This window comes from Bombina bombina, chromosome 2 (genome assembly GCF_027579735.1).
Source record: "Bombina bombina isolate aBomBom1 chromosome 2, aBomBom1.pri, whole genome shotgun sequence".
Lineage (NCBI taxonomy): Eukaryota > Metazoa > Chordata > Amphibia > Anura > Bombinatoridae > Bombina > Bombina bombina.
In genome coordinates, this window is record NC_069500.1 from 685,250,471 (window position 1) to 685,278,433 (window position 27,963).

General features: G+C 38.3%; 1 protein-coding gene across 2 annotated transcripts in view; it reads left to right on the plus strand.

The window, feature by feature from the left end:
- The window catches only part of LOC128647948 (prostaglandin reductase 1), a 149,412-nt gene that overhangs the window by 72,299 nt on the left and 49,150 nt on the right, over positions 1–27,963 (plus strand). For both annotated transcript variants that reach the window (XM_053700627.1, XM_053700626.1), the window contains exon 6: positions 19,101–19,218. In XM_053700627.1, coding sequence (XP_053556602.1) covers positions 19,101–19,218 — 118 coding nt within the window. The remainder of the gene's footprint in view (positions 1–19,100; positions 19,219–27,963) is intronic.

The window sequence follows — 27,963 nt, forward strand, 5'->3', positions numbered from 1 at the left end:
CTTTTGGAAATGGGAAAAGTCACAGATATTTTTACTCTGAGACATTCCTGTACTATGAATCTTGATTCTAGAGCAAGAACTTGTAAAATTTAAAAAAAAAAAACTTTTTAAAAATTATACAATTTTTTTTTTTTTTTTTAATTTATGCATACCTAATAAATTAATTTATTTTATGGATGTGAGAGTCCACGACCCATTACTCTTGGATTTCAACTCCTGGCCACTAGGAGGAAGCAAAAATTCCCGAACTCCTGGTGGTGCAAACCTCTGTAGTTAAACCTTTCATAAAATCATCATACGTCCAATTACAGATATATGCTGGACACTTACCCATTACTTGGCTGCCATCTTAATCCGAGTATGGTGAGAAGGTTGGTGGTGAAGTGGGGAGGGGGGCCCCCTCTTCCCCCCCCTTTCCCCCTTTTTTATTTCTCTTTTCTTTTCTTTCTCTCCTTAGGTATTATTTTGTTTGATGTATAATGTTTTAGATTCTAGTACTATGAGTTTGTTTTTTTAAGTAACAGGTAAAATTCCCACAATAGAGAGAATGATATTTTCGATCAATGGCAAATGTTTTGTTTATCTCTTATCGGGTCCTGCGTGACGCCATAATACTTTGATTGTGTTTGTTTCTGTATCTGGCTATACAGCATTGTTTTTCTCTATTGATGGTTAAATAAAGATTTAAAAAAAAAAAAAAAATTCCCGAACTCCAATAGAAATTCACCCCTCCTACCTCTCTGGTATGCTAGTCTGATGTATAGCCAAGCAAAGAGAAGTAGAAAAATAGGAAAGGGTAAAGCAGGGAAAATGAGGCACAAACTAGAACTGATCAAATAGAACAAGGAATAAGGAAGTGCACAAAAAACTTCTGTGTAATAATATATATATACATTTTATTGAGGTTTATATAGCAATTACAGACAGTTTGAAACCGCTGTAAATCTTCAGTTATTCAGTAGTAATATAAGTTCTAACATGTACATACACAAATAAAGATTTTGAAAAATACTTACAGGGGTATCCATAGCATAATGAGACAAAGAGATGAATTAGTCCCTATCCAGATATATAGTCAAGGTATATAACCTACAGCTAGAACATAAGCTTTTGTACAGTAAGTATTGCAATATTCTACACAAGTAAATAATGCCTGAATTATATCTTTTAACTTATTTAAAAGTAAACTCAAGTTTTTAACTCCTAATTGTAGATTAATCCACTTTTGGACCTCAGTAATCAATAATAAACATCTATTAGGAGGATTTATTTGTTATACCAGAATGGATAATCACTCTAGGTCCCAAAAAAGTACAGGAGCTATTAACTATAATTATGCAGCTCTAAATAATAAGGAATTACACTGTATAACTCACAAGGGCCACTCTGTATCATCATGTAGGGAAGTCCAATACATCTGAATCACTTTTAAATGTAAATAAAACTAAACATATTCTGCTTCACTTGTCGACCTGTATCTAAATCTTTACTCCCACCCAGTGGAGAAAACTGGTACATATTCTAAATCTCTAAACAATTCACTGCTAATCTCCAATCTATAAAAGTATATATTGTCTAAAATCCTATTATATCCGGTATAAATACAGAACTCTTTCAATTTTCCATATAAAATTGCAATTGAAAATATAAGCTCTAGCCCTTACTTAAATGGTAGCAAAATTGCATATGCGGCAATTATACTCTTCTAAATATGGGGGAATCAGGAATATAAGCTTATCTTAGATATTATTAAGGAGGCTAGCTATTGCAATGCACCAAAATAAGGAGAGATAACATCTAACCTGGTGTCTGCACAGACAAACTGAAATATATATACTAACCAAAAAGCTGTACAACAAACAGACATCCTAATTGAAGCTTATATGTGTCTAATAAAATGATCTAAGACACTACAGGTATTCAATAATTGTATTGTATTTTTCTAGTTAAGAGAGAGACAAAAAAAGGAACTTGTAATACAGGCTAAAGGTCCCATATATATCTGTAAATCTAAAACTTCAGACCCCATAGTCTTCATGAAAAGTTCCAATTGTTAGGCAGGATTATCATACGATCAAAGTAGGCTATCACACTAACAAATTGGTGTAGTCTCTCCAAAGTGGGATATAACATCCTACTCCACACTGGCTCTTCAGAACTCTTGTCCCAATAGAGCAACAGAGGACTCCATCCAGACTTGTAGATCAGACCTTTTAGCCTCCTGGAAATAGGGCTCTAGCAAAAGAGCTGATGTGTTGCATCTTGTTACTCCGGGAAAACACTTAACAATCTCTTCCATGGCGACTGATCAAACAAATAGCTGATGATCTATGGTCAAGTAGCTAGGGCCCTTCACTACCAAGCTGAACTTCCATGGATCACCCCACATATCTACCCAATCTTCAGTCCGATAAGTTGAAAAAACCTTAGTCTAAAAAAAACCTAAGCTACCCATTGCCCCTAAAGGGGCATTTGTATGGGCATTGCCCTTAAAAGAGCATTCAGCGCATTTACTGCCCATTAAAATAAAAAAACCCTTAGCAAGATCTCGGACTATAAAATCAATGTGACTAAGACAGAGGCCTACATGATACAATTGGACCAGGCTGAACAGAAAGCCCTCAGGAGACATTACACGTTTAAGTGGTCATTGAGAGGAATACAACATCTGGGCGTGTTCCTGTCGCATGATAGAGACATAATTCTGCAGGACATTTATACTACTCTTCTAAAAGGAGTTGATAGCCAGCTGAAGTCAAAAAAAATATGAGGAGATATCATGGATGGGCAGGATTGCTGCTTTGAAGATGATGATCCTCCCCAAGCTGACTTATATCATGAGATGTATCCCTATTCCAGTTCCAGCGAAAATATTGAGACATTTCCAAGGCCTGTTCAATTCATATGTCTGGGACAATAAGAGGCATATGTCTGGGACAATATGTCTGGGGCTACACTTCAGGCCCCAATTGAGAGGGGAGGCTTGGGCTTACCGAGTGTCCAATTGTATCATCAGGCAGCAATGATCTCTCACACCTCTGCCTGGGGACGAGACCTCCTGACCACGAGGTGGAGAGAACTGGAACAGGCATCTCTGCCGGCATATGTAGATCTCTCAGATCTGTTATGGTTTCCTCCACACCTAGCGTCGAGGATCACTATCTCCAATCACTTAGTCAAGGACTGTCAGCTGACATGGTTCCGATTGCGACACAACCTGTTGATAGCCCCGCACCCTTCGCCAATCCATCCCATTATTGCTCTCCTGCAGGGGCTCTCTAATGTGAGGCTCACTAGCTGGAGACAGCTAAAAATCACGTCTCTAGTAGATTTCTATCTTAATGATAAACTCCTTCCGCCCCAAGAAATGGTTGCAAGGTTCGCCCTCCCTCGTCATGCGGTCTCTCATGAGATCATGGGGTTTCCTGACTGACAAGATCAGGACTCCCACTATTTGGTAGATTAGATGGAAAGCGGGCCTACAATTATATAAGCCCCTTACCACTCACTATAGATGTCTACTGGGTACCTCCACCCTAGTAAAAACAAGACACATGACCTCTTGGGAGACTGAAATGCAACAAACCCACACGACACTTGACTGGACTAAGGCCATTGCAATGACTAAATCTGCTTTGCACTGTGTGACAATGTACAAACTCTACTTCAAAGTCATTACTAGATGGCATCTTGTGCTGACTAAGCTACAAACCCTATACCCGGGACATTCACCTATGTGTTGGAGAGACTGCAGGGAAGTGGGTACTCCGCTTCACGTGTGGTGGTCTTGCGACAGACTCCGACCGCTTTGGTCCAAATTGCGGGCGGTTTGCATAGCCTTAGAGTTACCAGAACCTGTTAACCCAAGCTTGGCCCTACTCCATATAGGAATCAAAAAATTGCCTGCCCATAAGATATATCTCTGCATCTATTTACTGACCTCTCTTAAAATGCTGATAGCCAGAAATTGGAAGAAAATGCAGCCTCCGAGGTGGCAGGGTGTAGTTGATTACCTTCAATATATTAAATCCATGGAGGACAACTTTAGGATGAGGAACCAGTCAGATGTATTTAGCTTCACCTGGGAGCCCTGGGAGAACTACCTGAAGCATAATAAACAATAGGGCCCACCCCTTCTTACACAACCAGACTACCCCTGGCAGAAGTCCCCCTCCAGCCCCAGAGGGTGCACCTCACTATGAACATACCGAGGTGCCCTTACTTAAAAGAGGTGGATCTCCTCCATCTTTGCTATCTTGCCCTCATATTTTAATGTGCTTCTGAACTGTCAGTGTAACTAAATATGGCAACACTTGCCGTGTATCCTTCTATCATAAAGTAAAATTTTTAAAAGTGCTGATATATAACAATATAACCATCTACACATCCACTAGATAGACCATTAATGCAAAATATGACTCCCATAACATAGCAAAGGATACACACCTAATGTCATGTTGTCTTTTGTGTACCTATATGATCTATCATTGCCAGATGTATATGGAAAAATATTTAGTTATGTTGTTATCACAATACTGTTTTCAATAAAAATTTATGAATAAAAAAAAAAAAAAGCCCTAAACTAAAAAAAAAACACCCCAAAAAAATCTATCTTCATCCCGGTGACGCTGAGCTGTGGCGGCACGGAGTGGAGCTGTCCAGGACCGGCGGCGACATCCAGCGCGCAAAGTCGCCTTCATGCGATCGACAGCCGCGCACTGAAGCTTGAATGCAAGGTACCCCTTTTATATTGGGGTTACCGTTGCATTCCAATTGGCTGAAAAATTCAAATCAGCGAATAGGATGAGAGTTGCTTAAATCCTATTGGCTGTTCAAAAGGGGGGACTTTGTAATTTATTTATTTATTTTTTTGTTCTCTAAGCCTTTATTTATATGCGATACATAGAGTAAATAAGCCAGTATCTGAGAGTACAGAAAGTAGTTTACTCCACTCAAGAAGAAAGCTAGAACTATTTTGTTCTTATGAGGGTGGTAGGATGTGTAGGGATTTTGAAAATATGGAGTGCAGGGTATAAACATCTACTGCTAAGTATATCAAAATTTTGGGGAGTAGGGAGAAGCTTTTCTCTAAATACCAAATAGTTCAAGTATAAAATGTAAGATTTCTGCTGCCCTGGCCACAGGCAGCTCATAAAATTAGAACTAGCAAAATAATCCTACAGGCTTTAGGCGGTTAGATTTTAACTGTAGCTGACATAGGTCTCCTTGCATAGAATAAAACTAACATTAATTCCCTGATCAATCCTTTGCACAGTGAGCATATTTAAATAACAGTATATTAAAGGGTGTCAGAAATAAATATGTGAGAACATGACTAAAAACTGGCTTTGTATCTTTATGTCACAGGCATATTGGGGTGAACCACATGCTAAATATTATAAACTGGAGGAGGTGTGCTTCTTTCTTAGGCCATGGAGGTAGGGGATGTTGCAAAAATTAGGTAGCATGGTGTCACAGTTAGGGGCCTATAATGAAACATGTTCTATATAACAATTACACATACTCAAAACCAAGTCAAACATCTAGTCTAGGTAAAATATAGCATATAACCAAATCAATAAACTTTACTTCTAGTCCTCATTTAATACCATAGTCCCGTAAATGTTTTCAGTAGCATGTTGTAGAGTGGAATTAATTATATTTATAAAGGAAGATCTCATAGCCTTGAGTATAAGAGACTATGCCCCTATGATGAGAGTTATGCAGATAGATAATGTCTCCAAACTACGTTTAAAACCCTGCCCAGAAGTTTGTCCCACATCGATTGTCCACATTGTCCATGCATCTAAACTGTAATTAAACAGTTGTCACCCTCATGACTCCAAACACTAACAGATACCAAGCTTGTGGGAGCAAGAGATTAAGTAGCGGTGGTGAATCCTCCCTGTCTGCCAGCAGAGATGACTTCTGAAGGATCGCTCTCTGTGTCCTCCACGGCATGTTGATTCTGAGTGAGTAGCCTCCAGGTTTAGCGGGATTACCCTTAACTCTGCGACACCCCGGGCAGGTCGGGCTCTGTCAAAAAGCTTAAGTGAGGCTGATTTTGCTAGGTGCGGAACTTTCCGCGGCATGCATGATGGCTTAACACCTATGTATTTCTCCCTTTTCTATGCGAGCCGCGGACCGGAGCTCTCAATGGTCGCAATAGTTGTGAGGCTTTGCGGGCTCGTCTCTTCCAGTATCGCTGTTTCATGCGCATCCCTTCAGGGGCAAATAAAGCAATGCCTTTAGTAGCGGTTTTAACCCCTAGGTGATTGAGCGCCCTGCTGTATCCAACTATAGGTTTGTTCTTAGCGCTGTGAACAGTAGCTACCGTACTCTCCTCTTTCACTGCGACAGGCTCTTGGGGATGTATAGACGTGCTTGCTTCTTGTGGGTGATCCGCCATTTTCACGTGGCTACCCAGGTCGAGTCTAAATGCCTTCTCTATTTCGCTGCATAGGTGCACTCTGTAAGACTCCAGGATTGAACTTATCATATCTATAATCTTTTGGTGTTCCATTGCTGGTTTAGTAGTATATTGACAGTGATAACACACTGCTTACCCGGCCTGTAATATACCGGGGGGGGTGTTGAGGGCCTCTCTCTGAGGAGTCTGCCTTAGGCCTCAACGCTCCGGATCAGTTGACAAAGGTGGAATACCCGATATTGTGATAATATTCGATTCAGCTGAGTGTGTAGTTTCAAGATATCAGGCTGAGGTAGATGGGTGACCCTCTTAGACACTGATAAAAGGCAAGTTACCAATGTTCCACGCAGAGCAACTGATATTTCATCCATTCAAGTTGCTGCCCAGAAACACGCCCCCCTGTAATTTATTTTTTGATGATATTTTATTGAGTTTTGTAACAAGTTATAACATTTCAAACAAAGTATAATAAGGGACAATAACTGTGAGTAAGGAGGGCACATTATTGTTAAATCTAAACAATAAAAATATCATGTAGACATTTATATCTCTAGTATATGGCCTAGTCAAATTTTCCCACTCATTCCTCACTAGGACATTTTAGTTCAAGAGATTTCCCTCTGTCTGGCTTTGGTGAACATGATCCAAGGTTTCCATATATTGAGAAAGTGGTCTTTAGTGGATAATAGGTCAGCTGCAGAACTGCTCATGTGGAATATGTATTCTATCTTTTGTTCTATGATTTTAAAGCTGGGGGCTCTGTTTTCCAGAACCTAGCAATACAAATTCTCATTGCCGTGCAAATTAAAGCTATTTGTTTATTTTGTTTAGGGGAAGTCCCTGGACTGGGAAGTGTAAAAGCTCATGTTCGGATTTATAGTGACTTCTTTTTCAAATATGGTGCTAATCAATTTAGTTGTTTCTACCCAGATGTTGCATATTTTAGTGCAGTGCCACCAAGTGTGAATGTATTTTCCCTCTTCTCCGCAGTTTCTAAAGCAAAGGTTAATAGAGGTATTTCCAGATTTGTGTATTCTGGTTGGGTGTAAATACCATTGTAAAGCTTTTTTTTATATATTTTCTTGGAGGTTAGTGTTGCATTAAAATTTTGTGCCATGTTTTAAGTTTTTAATCCATTGTTGTAGGGGCCATTCTTTCTCTAGATCTTCTTCCCACTTTCGAATTTGCCTAGTTTTTTTTGTCTGCATGTATTAAGTTGAAGGAGGGATATAACAGTCTTATGAGGCCTTTACGTCTGGTCTTTGTAAGGCATAGTGATTCCAGAGGTGTTGTGGTGGTTGTGACAGTTAGTTTAGGGCCTAAAATTTCCATTACTCTGGATCTTAGTTGGAGGTAGTGGAACCACATGTGTGTGTCTGAAGGATCTAATTCATTGTATTGTTGTATGGTCATACATTTGATTAGGGTGTCAGCAATTCTATATAGTCCCTTATTGATCCATTTCTCCTGAACTGCTCTATCAAATGAAGATTCATGGACTATTAATGGTTGGATTATGGATTTGGGGTTGTGTAATGAATACTTAATCATAGTTCTATCCTAAATATATAATGTAAGAGAGATAGCCACATAGTACTTCACTTGAAGAGGTCTACTACGTCTGGGCATCCAAATAAGTTGGGAGATGTTGTCAGTGTGTATGTGTGCTTCAAGGTGTACCCATTAAATGACACTATTGATATCATACCAGTGTGTTGTCTGAGCCATTCTAGCAGCATAATAGTATGATTTCAGATTGGGTAGTCCCAGTCCTCCGCCACCTTTATGTCTAGACAGAGTATGAGATGAAGCGTAGTATATCTTTCTGTAGCTTATCCAAGTTTTGTATGGGGATTGATATGGATAAAGATCTAAAGAGGTATAACATTTTTGGGAGGATGGTCATTTTGATTACTACTTGCCTTCCTAAAAATGAAATTTTGTGCTTGTCCCATTTAGACATCAGTTGCCTTAATTGTGAAAATAATGGTTTATAGTTATGTTGATATAGAGCGTGTATGTCAGGGGATAGGTTTATGCCTAGGTATTTTATGGTATTTTTTGCCCATCGAAAAGAGAAATGTATTTCTAGTAATGTTTTAGTGGTGGGTGGTAAATTTGTACATATTGCTTCACATTTATCTTAATTTATTTTATATCCTGAAAGGATGCTAAATTGTTATAAAATTTGGTATAGAGGCAGTAAGGAAAATAATGGTTTAGTTAATGACAGGATGACGTCTTCCGCAAATAAGGCTATTTTGTAGGACTTTTCTGCTATGTTGACCCCTGAGATGTTTGGGTTATCTCTAATTTTAATGGCATGGAGTTCAATACAAAGTGTAAATAAGAGTGGGGATAGGGGGCACACCTGCATTGTGCCATTTCTAATAGTGATATTGTTTGATTGATAACCTGCTAATCTGATGTATGCTGCTGACAAGGAGTACAGTGAATAAAGAGCCTTGTGGAATGATCCAGTAATTCCCACCTTGCATGCATATAATCCCAATTCACTCCGTTAAATACCTTCTCTGCATCCAATGATAGGAAGAGAGAAGGAACTCTATTGACCAACATGAAATTAATTAGGTCTATTAGTTTCCTGATGTTATCTGGAGCTTCTCTAGTTTTAATGAAGCCTAGTTGATCCGAGTGGATAATCTGTTTGCTAGGATCTTAGTAAATAACTTGATGTCTTTGTTAAAAGGGATATAGGCCTATAGTTTTGAAAAAATTGTTTATTCTTTCCTGGTTTTGGTAAAACTGATATCCTCACCAGACCAGCAGCATTTCTTGGTGTATTGTGTTGCCTTGATTGAAGGCATTAACTATCTTTATTAGCTGCGAGACAAGCACATCAAAGAAAGTTTTATAAAATGAACCTGAATAACCATCAGGTCCTGGGGCTTTGTTTGTTTTCAGGTCTTTTATTGTTGTTAGGACCTCCTGTACAGTAATTGGAGTGTTTAACTGCTCTGCTTCAGTGGTAGATATTGTTGGAAGTTTACTATCGTCTAGAAATTTATGGAGGTATTCTGTCTTATTAGCATTTGTTTGCTGTGTCGGGAGATTGTATAGGTTTTGATAGAATGTGGCAAAGGTGTTTGCTATTTCCAGAGGGTCATTTGTTGGTTTGCTGGCTATTTTTAGGATTTGAGGTACCAAAATTGTTCTCGTAATGTCTTTTAAATTGTTTGCTAACATTCTGTCTGGTTTATTAGCTTGGACAAAGTAATGGGTGTCTAGGAGTTTAATTGATCTATTTATCTCTTCTGTTAATAATTTGTCCAATTCTTCATTTTTTTGTTTTAGGTGTTTAGATATATTATGTAGCGGATGGGTAATTAATTGTGCTTTTATACTTGTTATATCTTTTTGAAGTGTTTCAATTATTTGGTTCCTCACTTTAATTTGCTTATTAGATTCTGTAATTAATAGTCCTCTAATGTATGCTTTCAGAGCGCCCCATATATAGAGGGGGTTAGTGGTAGATCCCTCATCTGTATAAATTCCTTGATATCAGTTTTTAATTTTTCCAATATCAAGACATCTTTAAATAGGTTGGGGTTTAGTACTCATAATCAAATCTCTTAGGATTTATAATCCCTTCAATGTTAATTGCTACCATAGCGTGGTCTGACCACGTACACTTTCAAAATTTGAGCTTTGGTTATTAGGGGGATTAGAATTTGAAATAGCAATACGTAATCAATTCTCGAAAACGAACTGTGTATGTGTGAGTGGTAGGTGTAATCTCTATTTGTTCGGTTTAAGGTTCTCCACCCATCTATTAGGTTGTGATCTGCATGGAAGTCCTTTAGTAGAGTGTAAGTTGGGTCTTATCTTTGTCTTTTTTGTTTAGTATTCCCTGTTCTGCCAATCCTGTCATCTAGGATTATATTAAAGTCCCCTCCCACTATCATTCAGTATTTCTTACATTGGGTTAACTGGTGGCTGAGTTTAGACAAAAATGGAGCTTGTCTTTCATTTGGGGTATATATATTTGCTATGAGGACTGGAGTATTATGGATCAGTCTTTTGATGATTAGATATCTACCGTCTTTGTCAATTATGACTTCCTCTTCCTTGAAATTGAGTGAGGCATGAAGCAATATAGATACCCCACAATGTTTTTTTTTTTTTTTTTCTTGCTAGTGTGTGGCATTGTTGTGGATACATTTTATCCCAATATTTAGGTATGCAGGATTTGGTGAAGTGTGTCTCTTGTAGTAGGAAAATATGACTTTTATGGGCTTTATATTCTGTCAATGCTTTACACCTTTTAATGTTAGAGTGTAGTCCTCTAACATTGGGGGAAATTATCTTAATAGTTGGCATTATTTTGTTTTAGTCTTGTCTTTTGTGGGATGCTTTGGATAAGTATCAGTACAATGAGGAAATTTAATAATGTTTATTTCATTTTGTGTCGCTTGGTGGTCTGTTCATCGTATATTGGCCTACTGCAGCTTCTCAAGAGTGGAATAGTTGTCTTGGTTTTTATGATTTTTGTTTTGTGGAAACAGTGGATGGGATGTGTGCATGTCCATTTAGTGTAAGTCAACTTTTTATAGGTATGACAAAAAAAACATATAAAACAGTACAATCAATTTTTTTTTTCTTTCAATAACAGGAATATCTCTCTAGGAAGTAAACGAGTTGCGGTGAAGGATAGGTTAGGGAATATAGGGGAAGGGGATGGGGTTGGTAAGGGAGTTTTAGTACTAACGCTTATTTGCACCATTGCATGAGCCTAAGTTGGGAGGGGGAGGGTTGGGATATGGAGGGATAGAATGAAGTATAAAAGGGTGAGGAATCGTCAAAATATAACCATGACCTACAATGAGGTCAAATTGCACAGTATGAAGTATTAGAAAAAAAGAAAGAAAAAACAATACATCTAAGTTTTTTCCCTCTTTTTCTCTCTTTTTTATGTTTGTCAGATATGACGGACTAAAGTGTACATTAAAGTGTCTATTTAGTAAACAGGGTACCTAGTGAAGTATTTATTACTTATAGGTTTGTATGAGATGAAAGGTGTCCAATTTTAATACTTAAGTCATGGGGGTGGTACACCAGTCTTGGCTTTATAGATCCATGCTCTTCTCTCCTGGATTTTTTAGGTCTTCCCACTGATGTCCATACTTTTTTAAGTGGTTTCTGTTGAGGTTTGGGTGAGGATGTAGATGTGTGAACATCCTTTGATACACCAAGTCTCTTTAATAAGATTTCACCTTCTTCCAGTGTAGAGCAAGAGTATGTGGTGTTCTGGTAGTTGAAGGTGAGTTTGAATGGGAAGTTTCACCTATATTTAATTTGAGCTGATGTCAATGTTGATACTATTGGCTTTAGCTCCCTTCTTTTGTGGAGTGTTATTAGGGCTAGGTCAGAGCCAATTTGAAGTGGATGTCCGTCAAACCGTATAATGTTTTGTGATCTGGTGGCTTTCAGTAGCTAATCCTTGATGTGATAGTAATGTAATTTTACTATAATATCTCTGTGTTGAGATGTCTGCGGAGGTTTTGTTAGTACTTGATGTACTCTGTCCATGAGGAAAAGAGCTATATCTGTCTCAGGGAGTAGTTGTTGAAATAGTTGAGTGACAGTTTCTGTAAGATTGGCATAGGTTTCTGGTAGACTGCATATTCGCAAGTTGGATCTTCGAGATTTGTTTTCCAAATCTTCTAGTTGATCTTCAAGTTTTCTTATTTGGTGGGCTTGGTCTTGAATAGCATTATGCAAAGTTGGGATCTCCTCTACTACCTCTTCTAGTTTTTCCTCTATGTCAGCTGTGCGGCCTCCTATTTCCAGTATATCCTGCCTGATTTCTGACAGTGCTGTTTAAAATTCTTCCCGAAATAGGGCTTTTATTTGCAGGAGTAGTTCCTGGTTAGGTATATTTTTTGTTTCTGTGTCATTCAGTTTTTCAGGTGTTGAAGGAGTTTTGCTTCTTAGGGAAGACGATGGCTCTTGTGCGAGATAGACAGTCTTTCACTGTCTGAGTTTTATTCTTCATATTGTTACTGGGTGGTATGAGACAGTTAGAGGAAATACCCTGGCCTAGATTACGAGTTTTGCGTTAGAGGCTATGCAGTGCTAACAAGCAGTTTTCCCTCACCGTTCACTTACCTGCAGCGCTGGTATTACGAGTTTTCAGAAACCCGGCAGTAAAAGACAAGAAGTGAGCGTTGAGCAAAATTTTGCTCATTACCGCACATTTCAATACCAGCGCTGCTTAAGTCAGCGGTGAGCTGGTCGTACATGCTCATGCACGATTTCCCCATAGGAATCAACGGGGAGAGCCAGCTGAGAAAAAATCTAACACCTGCAAAAAAGCAGCGTAAAGCTCCTTAACGCAGCCCCATTGATTCCTATGGGGAAATAAAAGTTATGTCTACACCTAACACCCTAACATGAACCCCGAGTCTAAACACCCCTAATCTTACACTTATTAACCCCTAATCTGCCGCCCCGAGATCACCGACACCTGCATTATATTTATTAACCCCTAATCTGCCGCTCCGGACAGCGCCGTCACCTACATTATACTTATGAACCCCTAATCTGCTGCCCCCAACATCGCCGACACCTACATTATATTTATTAACCCTTAATCTCCTGCCCCCAATGTCGCCGCAACCTACCTACATTTGTTAACCCTTAATCTGCCGCCCCAACGTTGCCACCGCTATAATAAACATATTAACCCCTAAACCGCCACACTCCCGCCGCACAAACATTAGTTAAATATTATTAACCCCTAATCTGCTGTCCCTAACATCGCCGCCACCTACCTACATTTATTAACCCCTAATCTGCCGCCCCAATGTCGCCGCCACTATATTAAAGTTATAAACCCCTAAATCTAAGTCTAACCCTAACCCTAACACCCCCTAACTTAAATATAATTTAAATAAATCTAAAGAAAACCTACTATCATTAACTAAATTATTCCTATTTAAAACTAAATACTTACCTATAAAATAAACCCTAAGCTAGCTACAATATAACTAATAGTTACATTGTAGCTATCTTAGGTTTTATTTTTATTTTACAGGCAAGTTTGTATTTATTTTACTAGGTAGAATAGTTACTAAATAGTTATTAACTATTTACTAACGATCTAGCTAAAATAAATACAAATTTACCTGTAAAATAAAACCTAACCTAAGTTGCACTAACACCTAACACTACACTATAATTAAATTAATTCCCTAAATTAAATACAATTAAATACAATTAAATAAAATTATCTAAAGTACAAAGAAAATCCACTAAATTACAGAAAATAATAAACAAATTACAAGATTTTTAAACTAATTACACCTAATCTAATCCCCCTAACAAAATAAAAAAGCCCCCCCCCAAATAAAAAAAGCCCTACCCTACAGTAAATTACAAATAGCTATTAAAAGGGCCTTTTGCGGGGCATTGCCCCAAAGTAATCAGCTCTTTTACCTGTAAAAAAAATTACAAATCCCCCCCAACATTAAAACCCACCACCCACACAACCAACCCTGCTCTAAAACCCACCCAATACCCCCTTAAAAAACCTAACACTAACCCCTTGAAGATCACCTTACCGGGAGAAGTCTTCATCCAACCGGGCCGAAGTCCTCAACGAAGCCGGGAGAAGTCTTCATCCAAGCCGGGCGAAGTGGTCCTCCAGACGGGCAGAAGTCTTCATCCAGATGGCATCTTCTATCTTCATCCATCTGGCGCGGAACGGGTCCATCTTCAAGACATCCCACACGGAGCATCCTCTTCATCCGACGGCTAACACTGAATGAAGGTTCCTTTAAATGACGTCATCCAAGATGGCTTCCCTTCAATTCCGATTGACTGATAGAATTCAGCCAATAGGAATTAAGGTAGAAAAAATCCTATTGGCTGATGCAATCAGCCAGTAGGATTGAGCTGGCATTCTATTGGCTGATTGGAACAGCCAATAGAATGCCAGCTCAATCCTATTGGCTGATTGGATCAGCCAATAGGATTGAACTTCAATCCTATTGGCTGATTGCATCAGCCAATATGATTTTTTCTACCTTAATTCCGATTGGCTGATAGAATTATATCAGCCAATCGGAATCTAAGGGATGCCATCTTGGATGACGTCACTTAAAGGAACCGTCATTTAGTAAGAGGACTTCGTTGGAAGAGGATGCTCCGCGCCTAATGTCTTAAAGAATGTCTTGAAGATGGACCCGCTCCGCACCGGATGGATGAAGATAGAAGATGCCATCTGGATGAAGACTTCTGCCTGTCTGGAGGACCACTTCGCCCGGCTTGGATGAAGACTTCTCCCTGCTTCGTTGAGGACTTCGGCCCGGCTTGGATGAAGACTTCTCCCGGTAAGTCGATCTTCAGGGGGTTAGTGTTAGGTTTTTTAAGGGTGTATTGGGTGGGTTGTATTTTTAGGTTAGGGTTTGGGCTTGCAAAAGAGCTAACTGCCATTTTATGGGCAATGCCCATCCAAATGCCCTTTTCAGGGCAATGGGGAGCTTAGTTTTTTTTAGATAGTATTTTATTTGGGGGGTTGGTTGTGTGGGTGGTGTGTTTTACTGTTGGGGGTGATGTTTGTATTTTTTCTTCAGGTAAAAGAGCTGATTACTTTGGGGCAAAGCCCCGCAAAAGGCCCTTTTCTGGGCTATTGGTAGTTTAGTTTAGGCTAGTTTTTTTTTTATTTTACAGGTGTACCGCTCACTTTTTTGTCCAGACTCGTTAATACCGCAAATCCACTTACGTAAAATGCGTATCCTATATTTTCAATGGGACTTGCATTACACCGGTATTACGAGTCAGCAAAAAAGTGAGCGGTACACCTCTCCTGTCAAGACTGGTACCGCATTTAAAAGTCAGTAGTTAAGAATTTTATGGGCTAACGCCATAACATAAAACTCTTAACTAAAGTGCTAAAAAGTACACTAACACCCATAAACTACCTATTAACCCCTAAACCAAGGCCCCCACATCGTAAACACTACAAAAAATGTTTTAACCCCTAATCTGCCAAACCGGACATCGCTGCCACTATAAAATATATATTAACCCCTAAACCGCCGCACTCCCGCATCACAAACACTAGTTTAATTTTATTAACCCCTAATCTGCCATCCCTAACATCGCCGACACCTACCTACATTTATTAACCCCTAATCTGCCGCCCCCAACTTCGCTGCAACTATATTAAATGTATTAAGCCCTAAATCTAAGTCTAACCCTAACACCCCCTAATTTAAATATAATTTAAATAAATCTAAATAAAATTACTATCATTCACTAAATTATTCCTATTCAAAACTAAATACTTACCTATAAAATAAACCCTAAGCTAGCTGCAATATAACTAATAGTTACAATGTAGCTATTTTAGTATTATTATTTTTTTACAGGCAACTTTGTATTTATTTTAACTAGGTACAATAGTTATTAAATAGTTATTAACTATTTAATAGCTACCTAGTTAAAATAAATACAAATTTACCTATAAAATAAATCCTAACCCAAGTTACAATTACACCTAACACTACACTATAATTAAATTAATTACCTAAACTAACTACAATTAAATACAATTGGAAAAAATTATCTAAAGTACGAAACCCCCCCACTAAATTACAGAAAATAATAAAATAATTACAAGATTTTTAAACTAATTAAACCTAATCTAATCCCCCTAATAAAATAAAAAAGCCCCCCAAAATAATAAAAAATCCCTACCCTATACTAAATTACAAATAGCCCTTAAAAGGGCCTTTAAATTACAAATAGCCCTTAAAAGGGCCTGAGCCAATCAGCCAATAGAATGCGAGCTCAATCCTATTGGCTGATTGCCGGAATTCAAGGGACGCCATCTTGGATGACGTAATTTAATGGAACCTTCATTCTTCAGTTGGGCTTCGTTGGATGAGGATGCTCCGCGTCGGATGTCTTGAAGATGGAGCTGCTCCGCGTCAGATGGATGAAGATAGAAGATGCCGTTTGGATGAAGACTTCTGCTCGTCTGGAGGACTTCTTCTGGCTGGCTTCGATGAAGACTTCTGCCCGTTTGGAGGACCACTTCGCCCGGCTTCGTTGAGGACTTCAGCCCGGCTGGGTGAAGACTTCTCAAGGTAGGGTGATCTTCAAGGGGTTAGTGTTAGGTTTTATTAAGGGGGGATTGGGTGGGTTTTAGAGTAGGGTTGGGTGTGTGGGTGGTGGGTTTTAATGTTGGGGGGGTATTGTAATTTTTTTTTACAGGTAATAGAGCTGATTACTTTGGGGCAATGCCTGCAAAAGGCCCTTTTAAGGGCTATTTGTAATTTAGTATAGGGTAGGGCTTTTTATTATTTTGGGGGGCTTTTTATTTTATTAGGGGGATTAGATTAGGTGTAATTAGTTTAAAAATCTTGTAATTTGTTTATTATTTTCTGTAATTTAGTGTTTGTTTTTTTGTACTTTAGATAATTTTATTTAATTGTAATTAATTGTATTTAATTTAGGAAATTAATTTAATTATAGTGTAGTGTTATGTGTAATTGTATCTTAGGTTAGGTTTTATTTTACAGGTAAATTTGTATTTATTTTAGCTAGGTAGCTATTAAATAGTTAATAACTATTTAATAACTATTGTACCTAGTTAAAATAAATACAAAGTTGCCTGTAAAATAAAAATAAACCCTAAGCTAGATACAATGTAACTATTAGTTATATTGTAGCTAGTTTAGAGTTTATTTTATAGGTAAGTATTTAGTGTCTTGAAGTGATTTAGGAATAATTTAGTTAATGATTAGTAATATTTATTTAGATTTATTTAAATTATATTTAAGTTATGGGGTGTTAGGGTTAGGGTTAGACTTAGGTTTAGGGGTTAATAACTTTATTATAGTGGCGGCGACATTGGGGGCGGCAGATTAGGGGTAATAAGTGTAGGTAGGTTGCGGCGACATTGGTGGTGGCAGATTAGGGGTTAATAAATATAATGTAGGTGTCTACGATGTTGGGGGCAGCAGATTAGGGGTTCATAAGTAAAATGTAGGTGGCGGCGGTGTCCGGAGCGGCAGATTAGTGGTTAATAATATAAAGTAGGTTGCGGCGTTGTCGGGGGCGGCAGATTAGTGGTTAATAAGTGTAAAATTAGGGGTGTTTAGACTCGGGGTTCATGTTAGGGTGTTAGGTGTAGACATAACTTTTATTTCCCCATAGGAATCAATGGGGCTGCGTTAGGAGCTTTACGCTGCTTTTTTGCAGGTGTTAGACTTTTTTTCAGCCGGCTCAACCCCATTGATCCCTATGGGGAAATCGTGCACGAGCACGTTTTACCTGCTTACCGCTAACATAAGCAGCGCTGGTATTACAGTGAGATGTGGAGCTAAATTTTGCTCTCCGCTCACTTTTTTGCGGCTAACGCCGGGTTTGTTAGAACCTGTAATACCAGCGCTGTCTTAAGTGAGCGGTGAGAATAAAATACTTGTTAACACAGCACAGCCTTACCGACAACATCGTATTCTAGGCGTGTGTTTCTAACATTTTTTTAGGGACCTCTCCACACTGATGAGATGTATTAGATCATCTCACCTGAGTGGAGAGCTTTTGAATATCTGGTACATATTCAGCTGTCTAAGGGGGAAAACAGGTCTCAAATTGGTGTGAGGACGGCCACTCTCAACAAAGAACCTGGAGCACTTCAATTCTTCATGTTCCTCCTGTGGAGGCTAAGAAAAGACTGGGATGCCAAAGAGGTGGTAGGGATGAAGAGCTCTTAGAGTTTGGTAAATCTTTGCCTCCTCCTAGCGGCCAGAAGTTGAATCCCAGGAGTCATGGATCATTGACTCTCAACACCTTTTGAAATAAAAAATGTGTTGTATTAATTTTGGAATATAATTTATACATATGTACGTATATAAATATATATATATATATATATATATACTGTATATATATCACAACCTACACACGTGCACTTTATACCCATAATGTTCCATCTCAAATGTATACATAATTTACAAGTGTCACTATTATTTTAGAAGTGAAAAGTTTAATTTCACACATGTAGATTGCTATTGTCATTTCCACAGTATTGACGCAAACACCTGTATTTTAAGGGATAGACCTGGTGAAAGGCCATTGTATTAGTGATTTGCATTTGTTTTATATTAAACTGGTAGGTTTCTGGTAACTTCACAGTAGATAACAAGGTTTTCTTGCTTCTTGCTATTTGGGCTTGAGCGAAAAAAGTTTACTTTCAACTTATAATACAAGTGCACAGATGCTCACTGTATACTTTGGATATCAGTCTTACCTGACCACCATTATCTATAGATTTTTTTTCTCAAAATACACCACCACTTGCAATTTAGGCCTTTATGGGAAATACATGTTTTCTTATATGTATTTTAAAGCTCAAAATGTTTCTATATGCATATTAATGAGCAACAATTGAACTGATTATTTGAACACGAAAAATATTAAGTTGTAGCTGATATATAGAAACCAGCAGGAGCCAATCTCAATTATTCACATACCTAGATTGTTTACTGGAGGGGACAGGAACAAATCCTTAAAAAAACACATCATTTTTTCCAAAAATATATGCATTTTTAGATATACAGTTTTAGATGCAGCTCACAAATATCAAGTAAAAATATGCACACAGGCTAATTCTATTCAATGTATTCATTTCCCACAGGTTAACTGCTTATTTTGGCCTTCGTGAGATCTGTTGTGCAAAAAAAGGTGAAATTGTTTTGGTTAATGGAGCTGCTGGGGCAGTTGGATCATTGGTTGGTCAGATTGGAAAAATAATGGTGAGAACCATACTTTATAGCTGCCATACATTTCTTATTATAGCAAACTGGGCTATGATTTCCATTTTACCCTTGTGTTACATATTTATGTTGGAGAACAATTTTTTTTTCATAATTTCTTATTTTAGGTTAAATGTTAACAGACTTCCCAACTGTCCCTATTTGAGAGGGACTTTCCCTAATTCCGAGCTCTGCCATGCTGTCCCTCCAAAAATTTCCCTTAACTCTGCCCACACACTGCCCAGACACATGCACAAACAGCCAAACATGTCCACTGCTGACTTGCTAATACCGAAAGAATGAGAATGTGGCTATAAAATAAGAACTGCTTAGTCATCACTAAGCTTAAGCAGTGCTTATGAAGTAGCATTAATTTTACAAATAAATATAACTGTCTCAAACTATTACTTGCACAATGGGAACAGTAAATTCAATGAATAACAGCTCTGAAATGGTAGGGAGTAATAGTAGAAACCCACAGATACAAAGTAACATATGCTACCAATAGTTTCTTGCAAATCGTGTTTGAAAGGGTGTACAGTTATTAGGTATATTAGTGGTGAGGAGTAAGAGAACCGTGAGATAAGAGAAAGTGAAATAATTAATATATCTGTACAGATTCATAATTCGTCATACGATCTGACTTGGAGATGAACAGCAATGTTCCTTACCCAGGTAAGTTGTTGTTTAGTAGGCAGGTGTAGTGTTGAGAATCCGTAGACTTGGGAACAGAGAAGAGCTGAGCAGCATTGACGGAACAGCATGTGAGGCAGCAGTGTTTGCCCGCAAGCAGCTAAGAAGGGATCCCCCTTGCTGGAGATGTCATCAGAGAAATGGCAGACACCGAGAGCATTAGTTGATGACAAGGTAACTCAGCAGGTTAGAGCTTTAATTAGGAGACAGGATAACCAGCGAATATCCATGATATGCTCAGCACATGAGCAAGGCAACAAATAATGAAACAAATTACCAAGCAAAGAGATACTAATGGTTTGACACTAAATAGGATAAGAAATTAATTAGACCCAGCCCATGTTTAAAGGGGAAGCATAGAATTAGAACAAAATGGCAGTAGATATTACATGACCCCCCTTCAAAAGGAACTACACAGTGGTTCAAAGATGAGGTCTGTCAGGATGCCGATGATGGGAAAGGCAAACAAGACGATGCTTAGAGAGATTGGTGGTGGGTTCCCAGGAATCCTCGTCAGGTGGGTAACCCTTCCAGTGGACATAATACTGTAGTGTCATGATGGAATCTGGAGTCAACAATACTTTCCACTTCAAATTCCTCCAGGGAGTCCAAAAGAGACGTAGGTACAGGAGGCTGTAGAAGTGAAGTTCTGACAGGGCGGTAGGGTTTGAGTAGGGACACATGAAAAGTGGGATGTATCTTAAATGTGGGGGGCAGTAGTAGAGAAACAGCATTAGCGTTGACAACTCGGGTAATGGAGTTAGGACCTATGAAAAGAGGACTAAGTTTCTTGCAAGTTGTATTGAGCCTGAGGTGTTTGGTGGATAACCAGAATTTATCTCCAATTACATACTGAGGAGGTACCCTATGTCTCTTGTCATAATATAATTTCTGGTAACTTTGTGCATTCTTTATGTTGTTATGCAACACTTTGAATGTCTCAGAAATAGTGTTAATAGTGTCATTGATGACTGAACAAGAGCTTTGAGCATGCAGAGGAAATGGGATTTAGGATGATAGCCATAGTTGGCGTAGAAGGGGGAAGTTTTGGTAGTTGAACTGGTAGAGTTATTGTATGCAAATTTGGCAATTTGGAGTAGGCTAGACTATTTTTGTTGTTGCTGAGAAAAATAACATCTAATATACTGCTCGAGCCACTGATTAACTCTTTAGGTCTGGCCATTGGTTTGGGGGTGATAAGCTGTAGAGTAGGTGTGAGTTGTATTTAAAACAGAACAGAGTTCCTTCCAGAATTTTGAGGTGAACTGTGATCCATGATCTGAAGTGGAAGTATTCGGTAAACCATGATATTTCACAACATAGACTAAAAATAATTGTGCCGTTTGTGAAGCTGAGGGTAGACAATGAAATGGTATGAAATGTGCCTTTTTGGTGAATATATCAACCACCACAAAAATAGTTTTGTTATGAGAGGATAAAGAAAATTGTATTATGAAATCCATAGTAACATGTTGCCAAGGTCTTTCAGGAACAGGGAGAGACATGAGCAACCCATATGGTTTCTTCCTTTCGTATTTACATTGTTGGCAAATAGAACATGAGTTAATGAAGTTAGTAACTGAAGTATTTATGTCTGGCCACCAAAATGAATGTTTGATTAGATCAATCTTGTATACCTGGGTGACCTGATAGAGGCGATGCATGAATGTTTTGAAGAATAGTGTCTTGAAGTGATTTAGGTATGCATAAACAGTTATTGTGATAATATAGATTATCAGAGGAATTCCATACTGGTAATTGAGGAAGACTCTTATCAGATGTTTGGGCTTCCTTTAGGTCTTGGAAAAAGTTGGTGGTGGTGGTTAAACCTAAGAATTGTTGTGTGGGGTATGACATATTTTACTGTGTTTATATAGTCAGGTCTAGGATCTTTTCTTGAGAGAGCATCAGCTTTGCCGTTTTTGTTACCTGGTCTATAGGTAATTAAAAAGTTAAATCTGGCAAAGTAAAGACTCCATCTAAACCTGACGTGAAGAGTATTCTGTTGGTTTTTAGGTACTGCAAATTTTTGTGGTCGAAGTAAATCAGTATAGGAAACAAAGTACCTTCTAAAAGGTGCCTCCAGTTTTCAAGAGAACATTTAATAGCAAGCAGTTCCTTTTCACCTATGGGATAGCTAAATTCAGCTTGATTGAGTAGGCGAGAAAAGAAGGCAACTGGATGAAGAGACTTTTTAGGAGACACAGACTTTTGTGAGAGAACTGAACCAATAGTATAATCAGGAAATTGTAAAATGGGAGCTGAAATTAATTTGGATTTTAGTATGTTGAATGCTTGCTGGGCTTGTTTATTCCAGAGGAAAGTTTTATTATTTTGTGTGAGTGTAGTGAGTGGTTTAGATATTTGTGCAAAACCTTGAATAAACCTACTATAGAAGTTTGCAAAACTTTTTTGCAATTTTTGCATTTCTTTGGGAGAAGTGGGAGTGGCCCAAGAGGTGACAGCTTTAACCTTATTATCTTCCTTTTGAATACCATTGGGAGTGATATGGTATCCAAAAAAAGAAATATTATTATTTGAATGGAAGAGACATTTTTCCAGTTTGGCATATAATCTATAAATCCTTAGGCGAAATAGGACCCACCTAACATGTTTTACGTAATCAGTAAGGTTTTGTGAATGAATAAGAATGTCATCCAAGTAAATGACCATGCAGACGTCTAGTAAGTCTCTAAAAATATTGTTAATGAAGTTTTGGAAGGTTGCAGGGGCATTACAGAGACCAAAGGGCATAACATTATATTTAAAGAGACCGTATCTGGTACGGAAGGCTGTAAGCCACACATCGTCTGCTCTCATATGGATTATTTTTTATGGATTATTTTATAAGCACCACAGAGATCAAGTTTGGTGAATACCTTGGCTCCCTGCAACCCTTCAATTAACTCAGGTATCAGTGGTAGAGAATACCTGTTCTTTTGAGTAAATTTATTTAATTCACGATAGTCTACTATTGGTCTGAGACTACCATCCTTATTGCGAACAAAAAATATACCAGAGGCTGCTGAGGATGTGGAAGGCCTAATAAAACCTTTTTTTAGATTTTTGTCAATGTACTGTTTTAAGTGTTAGAGTACAGGATGGGACAGGGGGTAAATATGTCCGAATGGAATTTTAGAGTCAGGTATTAAGTCAATGGGAAAATCATAAATCCTATGGGGTGGTAGAGTCTTAGGCCTCTAGTTATCAAGCCGTCAACCACAAATACACTGGAATTCCACAGCGCATTTGTGGCGAGGCTGATTCGCCATAGTTATCAAGCCCTACAGCCCGGCAAAAGTAGAATATAGTGACGTAACATATGATCCGCCGGACTCAGTCCAACACAGATTGATGGTAACGTCACTACAGATGTTCCAAACGCAAGTTCGGCGCAATCTGACTATTTTTGCTAGTTATCAAAGAACTAGCAGGTACGCTCGGCACTATTCTGGCCCAGCGTACCTGGAGGCAGCGGATTCCATAGGAATCAATGGGAGTCTGACAGCAACGAAAGCTCATGTTCGCTGCTGCCCGATATCCCATTGATTCCTATGGGAAGTGTCTGCACCTAACACCCTAACATGTACCCCAGATCTAACACCCCTAATCTGTCCCCCCCTACACCGCCGCCGCCTACTTTATACTTATTAACCCCGAAACCGCCGCTCCCGGACCCCGCCACAACTATAATAAATATATGAACCCCTAAACCGCCGCTCCCGGACCCCTCCACAACCTACATTATACCTATTAACCCCTAATCTGCCGCCCCCTATACCGCCGCCACCTACATAAAGTTATTAACCCCTATCCTGCCGATCCCGGACCCCGCCGCAAATAAATTGTTTAACCCCTAAACCGCCGCACCCGGAGCCCTCCACCACCTACATTACATTTATTAACCCCTATCCTGCCCCCCTACACCGCCGCCACCTACATTACATTGATTAACCCCTAATCTACCCCCTCTACACCGCCGCCACTATATTAAATGAATTAACCCCAAAACCTAAGTCTAACCCTAACACCCCCCTAACTTAAATATTATTCAAATTAATCTAAATAAATATTCCTATCATTAACTAAATTAATCCTATTTAAAACTAAATACTTACCTATAAAATAAACCCTAAGATAGCTACAATATAATTAATAATTACATTGTAGCTATTTTAGGGTTTATTTTTATTTTACAGGCAACTTTGTATTTATTTTAACTAGGTACAATAGCTATTAAATAGTTATTAACTATTTAATAGCTACCTAGCTAAAATAACTACAAATGTACCTGTAAAATAAATCCTAACCTAAGTTACAAATACACCTAACACTACACTATCAATAAATTAATTAAATAAATTAACTACAATTATCTAAATTAAAATACAATTAAATAAACTAAACTATATTACCAAAAAACAAACACTAAATTACAAAAAATAAAAAAATATTACAAGAAGTTTAAACTAATTACACCTAATCTAAGCCCCCTAATAAAATAAAAAAGCCCCCCAAAATAATAAAATCTCCCTACCCTAAACTAAATTACAAATAGTAGTAATCAGCTCTTTTACCAGCCTTTTGCGGGGTCCGGGAGAGGACGGTTTAGGGGTTCATATATTTATTTAGTTGCGGCGAGGTCCGGGAGCAGTGGTTTAGGGGTTAATAAGTATACATTAGGTGGTGGCGGTGTAGGGGGGGCAGATTAGGGTTTAATAGGTATAATGTAGGTGGCAGCGGTGTAGGGGGGGCAGATTAGGGGTTAATAGGTATAATGTAGGTGGCGGCGGGGTCCGGGGGCGGCGGTTTAGGGGTTAATATATTTATTATAGTTGCGGAGGGGTCCAGGAGCGGCGGTTTAGGGGGTAATAACTTTATTTAGGTGCGGGGGGCTCAGGGAGCGGTGGTTTAGGGGGTAAAACAGCATAGTTTAGTGTGGGTGCTTAGTGACAGGCTAGCAAGAAAGCTGCGAAGAAGCCGATGAGCAGTGAGATCGATGACTGTTAGTTAACAACAGTCCGCTGCTCATCGCTCCGTACTTGGTGCGCGGCTTCTTGACAACTTTTTTGATAACTTTGGCGAACGTATTCAGGTCTGCGGCGGCGATGTTAGGCGAGCGTATTGGTGCCGGTGAATGCAGGAAAATACGGAGCTTCATAACTAGAGGCCTTAGCCTCTTTTTTATCAAATACGTCGTCAAACTCTAAATAACAAGGAGGAATTACTATATTTTCCAAGTTATCAACTGCAGTGGTATGTAAGAGTGATTGGGTGGTGTAACAAGTGTTGGTGCAGTATTAAGAGCTTAAGTCAAGCGATAAATCATTCCAGTTTACAACAGGGAGTAACGGTAGCCACATGAGAATGTGGCTATAAAATAAGAACTGCTTAGTCATCACTAAGTTTAAGCAGTGCTTATGAAGTAGCGTTAATTTTCCAAATAGATATAACTGTCTCAAACTATTACTTGCACAATGGGAACAGTATATTCAATGAATCACAGTACTGAAATGGTAGGGAGTAATGGTAGAAACCTCATAGATACAATGTAGCATATGCTACCAATAGATTCTTGCAAAGTGTGTTTGAAAGGGTGTACGGTTATTACGTATATTAGTAGTGAGGAGTAAGAGAACCTGCAAGATAAGATATAGTGAAATAATTAATATCTGTACAGATTCACAAATTGTCATACGATCTGACTTGGAGACAAACAGCAATGTTCATTACCCGGGTAGTTGTTGTTTAGTAGGCAGGTGTAGTGTTGAGAATCCGTAGACTCGGGAACAGAGAAGACCTGAGTAGCGTTGACGGAACAGCGTGTGAGGCAGCAGTGTTTGACCGCAAGCAGCTGAGAAGGGATCCCACTTGCTGTAGATGATGTAAGAGACACGGAAGACACAGAGAGCGTTAGTTGATGACAAGGTAACTCAGCTTGAATTAGGAGACAGGATAACCAGCGAATATCTAGGATACGCTCAGCACAGGAGCGAGGAGCAAGTCAACAAATAATGAAACAAATTACCAAGCAAACAGATACTGATGGTTTGAAACTAAATAGAGTAAGAAATTAATTTGAGTCAACCCATAAAGGGGAAGCACAGAATTAGAACAAAAGGGCAGTAGATGTTAGTTTTAGCCATGCACACTGTTATATTCAAACACATTTTAGGATACTCAGTAATAATTGGAAAAATGCTGTCCTATCAAGTCATTTAGGCTGTGAGATTCAGTAGGTGAAAAATAGCCCAATAAAGTGTCTTTAAACATAGAGAAATTGTATTTGGATCAGCCAAGCAGGACTGGTGCATGTTAAATACATGAAAATTTTTCACAGAACTATTAAAGGGACATTAAACACCTTGAGTTGGTAATATAAATTATAATATATATATATATATATATATATATATATATATACATACACTGTGTGTATATATATATATATATATATATATATATATATATAAACTATCCAATATACTTTATTTATTTTGTTCTCTTTTCCTGTAATTCCATTTTAAAATTGTAAGCTTTTCATTTCCTGTTAGAAACAGAATTGTTAACCACTTATATCCCTCACAGTCATTGGCTGCACCCTCTAGTGACCTATTTATAACTGTTCCTAATTGGCCACATCAGAGAAGGTAACCTGTTACAACATAGCAGGTTGCATTGCTTTATAGGCACTAAAATTGTACACTTATTTTGTCAACATTTAAACAGCTAATGAAACTTTAAAAAATACATATCTACATGTTATTATCAGACAAATCTATTCTTTGAATGCTTCATTCTACCTAGCATTTATTTAGTGTTTAATGTCCCTTTAAAGAGAAAATGTTGCTGATAAACAATAAAAATGTCTTCTGTTTGTGATTGTATTGACACTAAAAAGGTCTCATGTGCAGATGTTAATATGCAGATGATTATCAAATGATAGATCGAGATCAACCATCCAAGTTAGCGAAGGACACTATTGCAAATGTAACATTATCCAACGAATTAGAGCATTTTATATTTGCATTAGTATGTCATTTTACATATCAAACAGGAAAAGCCTAAAAGCTCAAAACTGAGTTTGTTTACCATATGTAGGTCATGTATTATATCAGTGCCCTGGAAAATGTGCTACTTAGTTCTCATTTCAAGACCTTCCAAATCATAAAAGAAGCCACATTTTTAAAGGGACTTTAACCCCTTCGATGTGCATGATGCCACATGGACATTATCTGCAGTATGTTTTTATAGAGGATGACAAACATATGTCCTAAACCCTGGGGGGAGGTATGCTTTATAAAGTCATTACTGCCCCCTGCAGTTATTCCACACATCCCAGGTGATATTGTGGCCCAGCATCACATGGGCATGGTGACGTCACCAGTCCCCTAAAAACCCAGACATGCCAGGTTCCTGCCTAGAACTTAAGTGAGCTGGATGGAGGGGTAAGTATTCGAAACCCTCAATCTCAGCTCCCTTAAGCCATAGAAATCCCCAAGACCCATAGTTTGAAAGACAACACCCACATATCTTTTGTAGCAAGGGGGTCTCTATGGACCTGTAATAGCTCATCAAAAAAGCAAATTTTTAAAAACATGCCCCTATATAGATTTTAATAGCCCAGTGGAAACTGTGCTAGGAATGACAACCAGGCGTGACTAATTGTGCATTTATTTGGTTAGAGGCTCATGGGAGACCCTATGTGCAGATAAAAGTTATATAAATAAAGCCAAAGGACCCTTTTATATGTAGATAACCCCTTCTTTTTTTTTACAATAGAGTTTAGAAAACACACACACTATTTTTTACAACCTTGTTTATTAAAGTTTTAATACAAATATAAATTTGTTAACACATTTTGTTGCAGAGTTCTCACGTGTCCTAACATATACATAAAATAATGGTATAGTTTGACTCTGCTAGGTATGCTAAAAAAAAACTAAAAATGACCTACATTGGGGCTTAAATTTAAGCAGCACCTAAACCTCTGAAACAGCTCAGCACAGGGGTGGAAATGGCTCAATAGCAAAAGGTTTAAACACTAAGTAC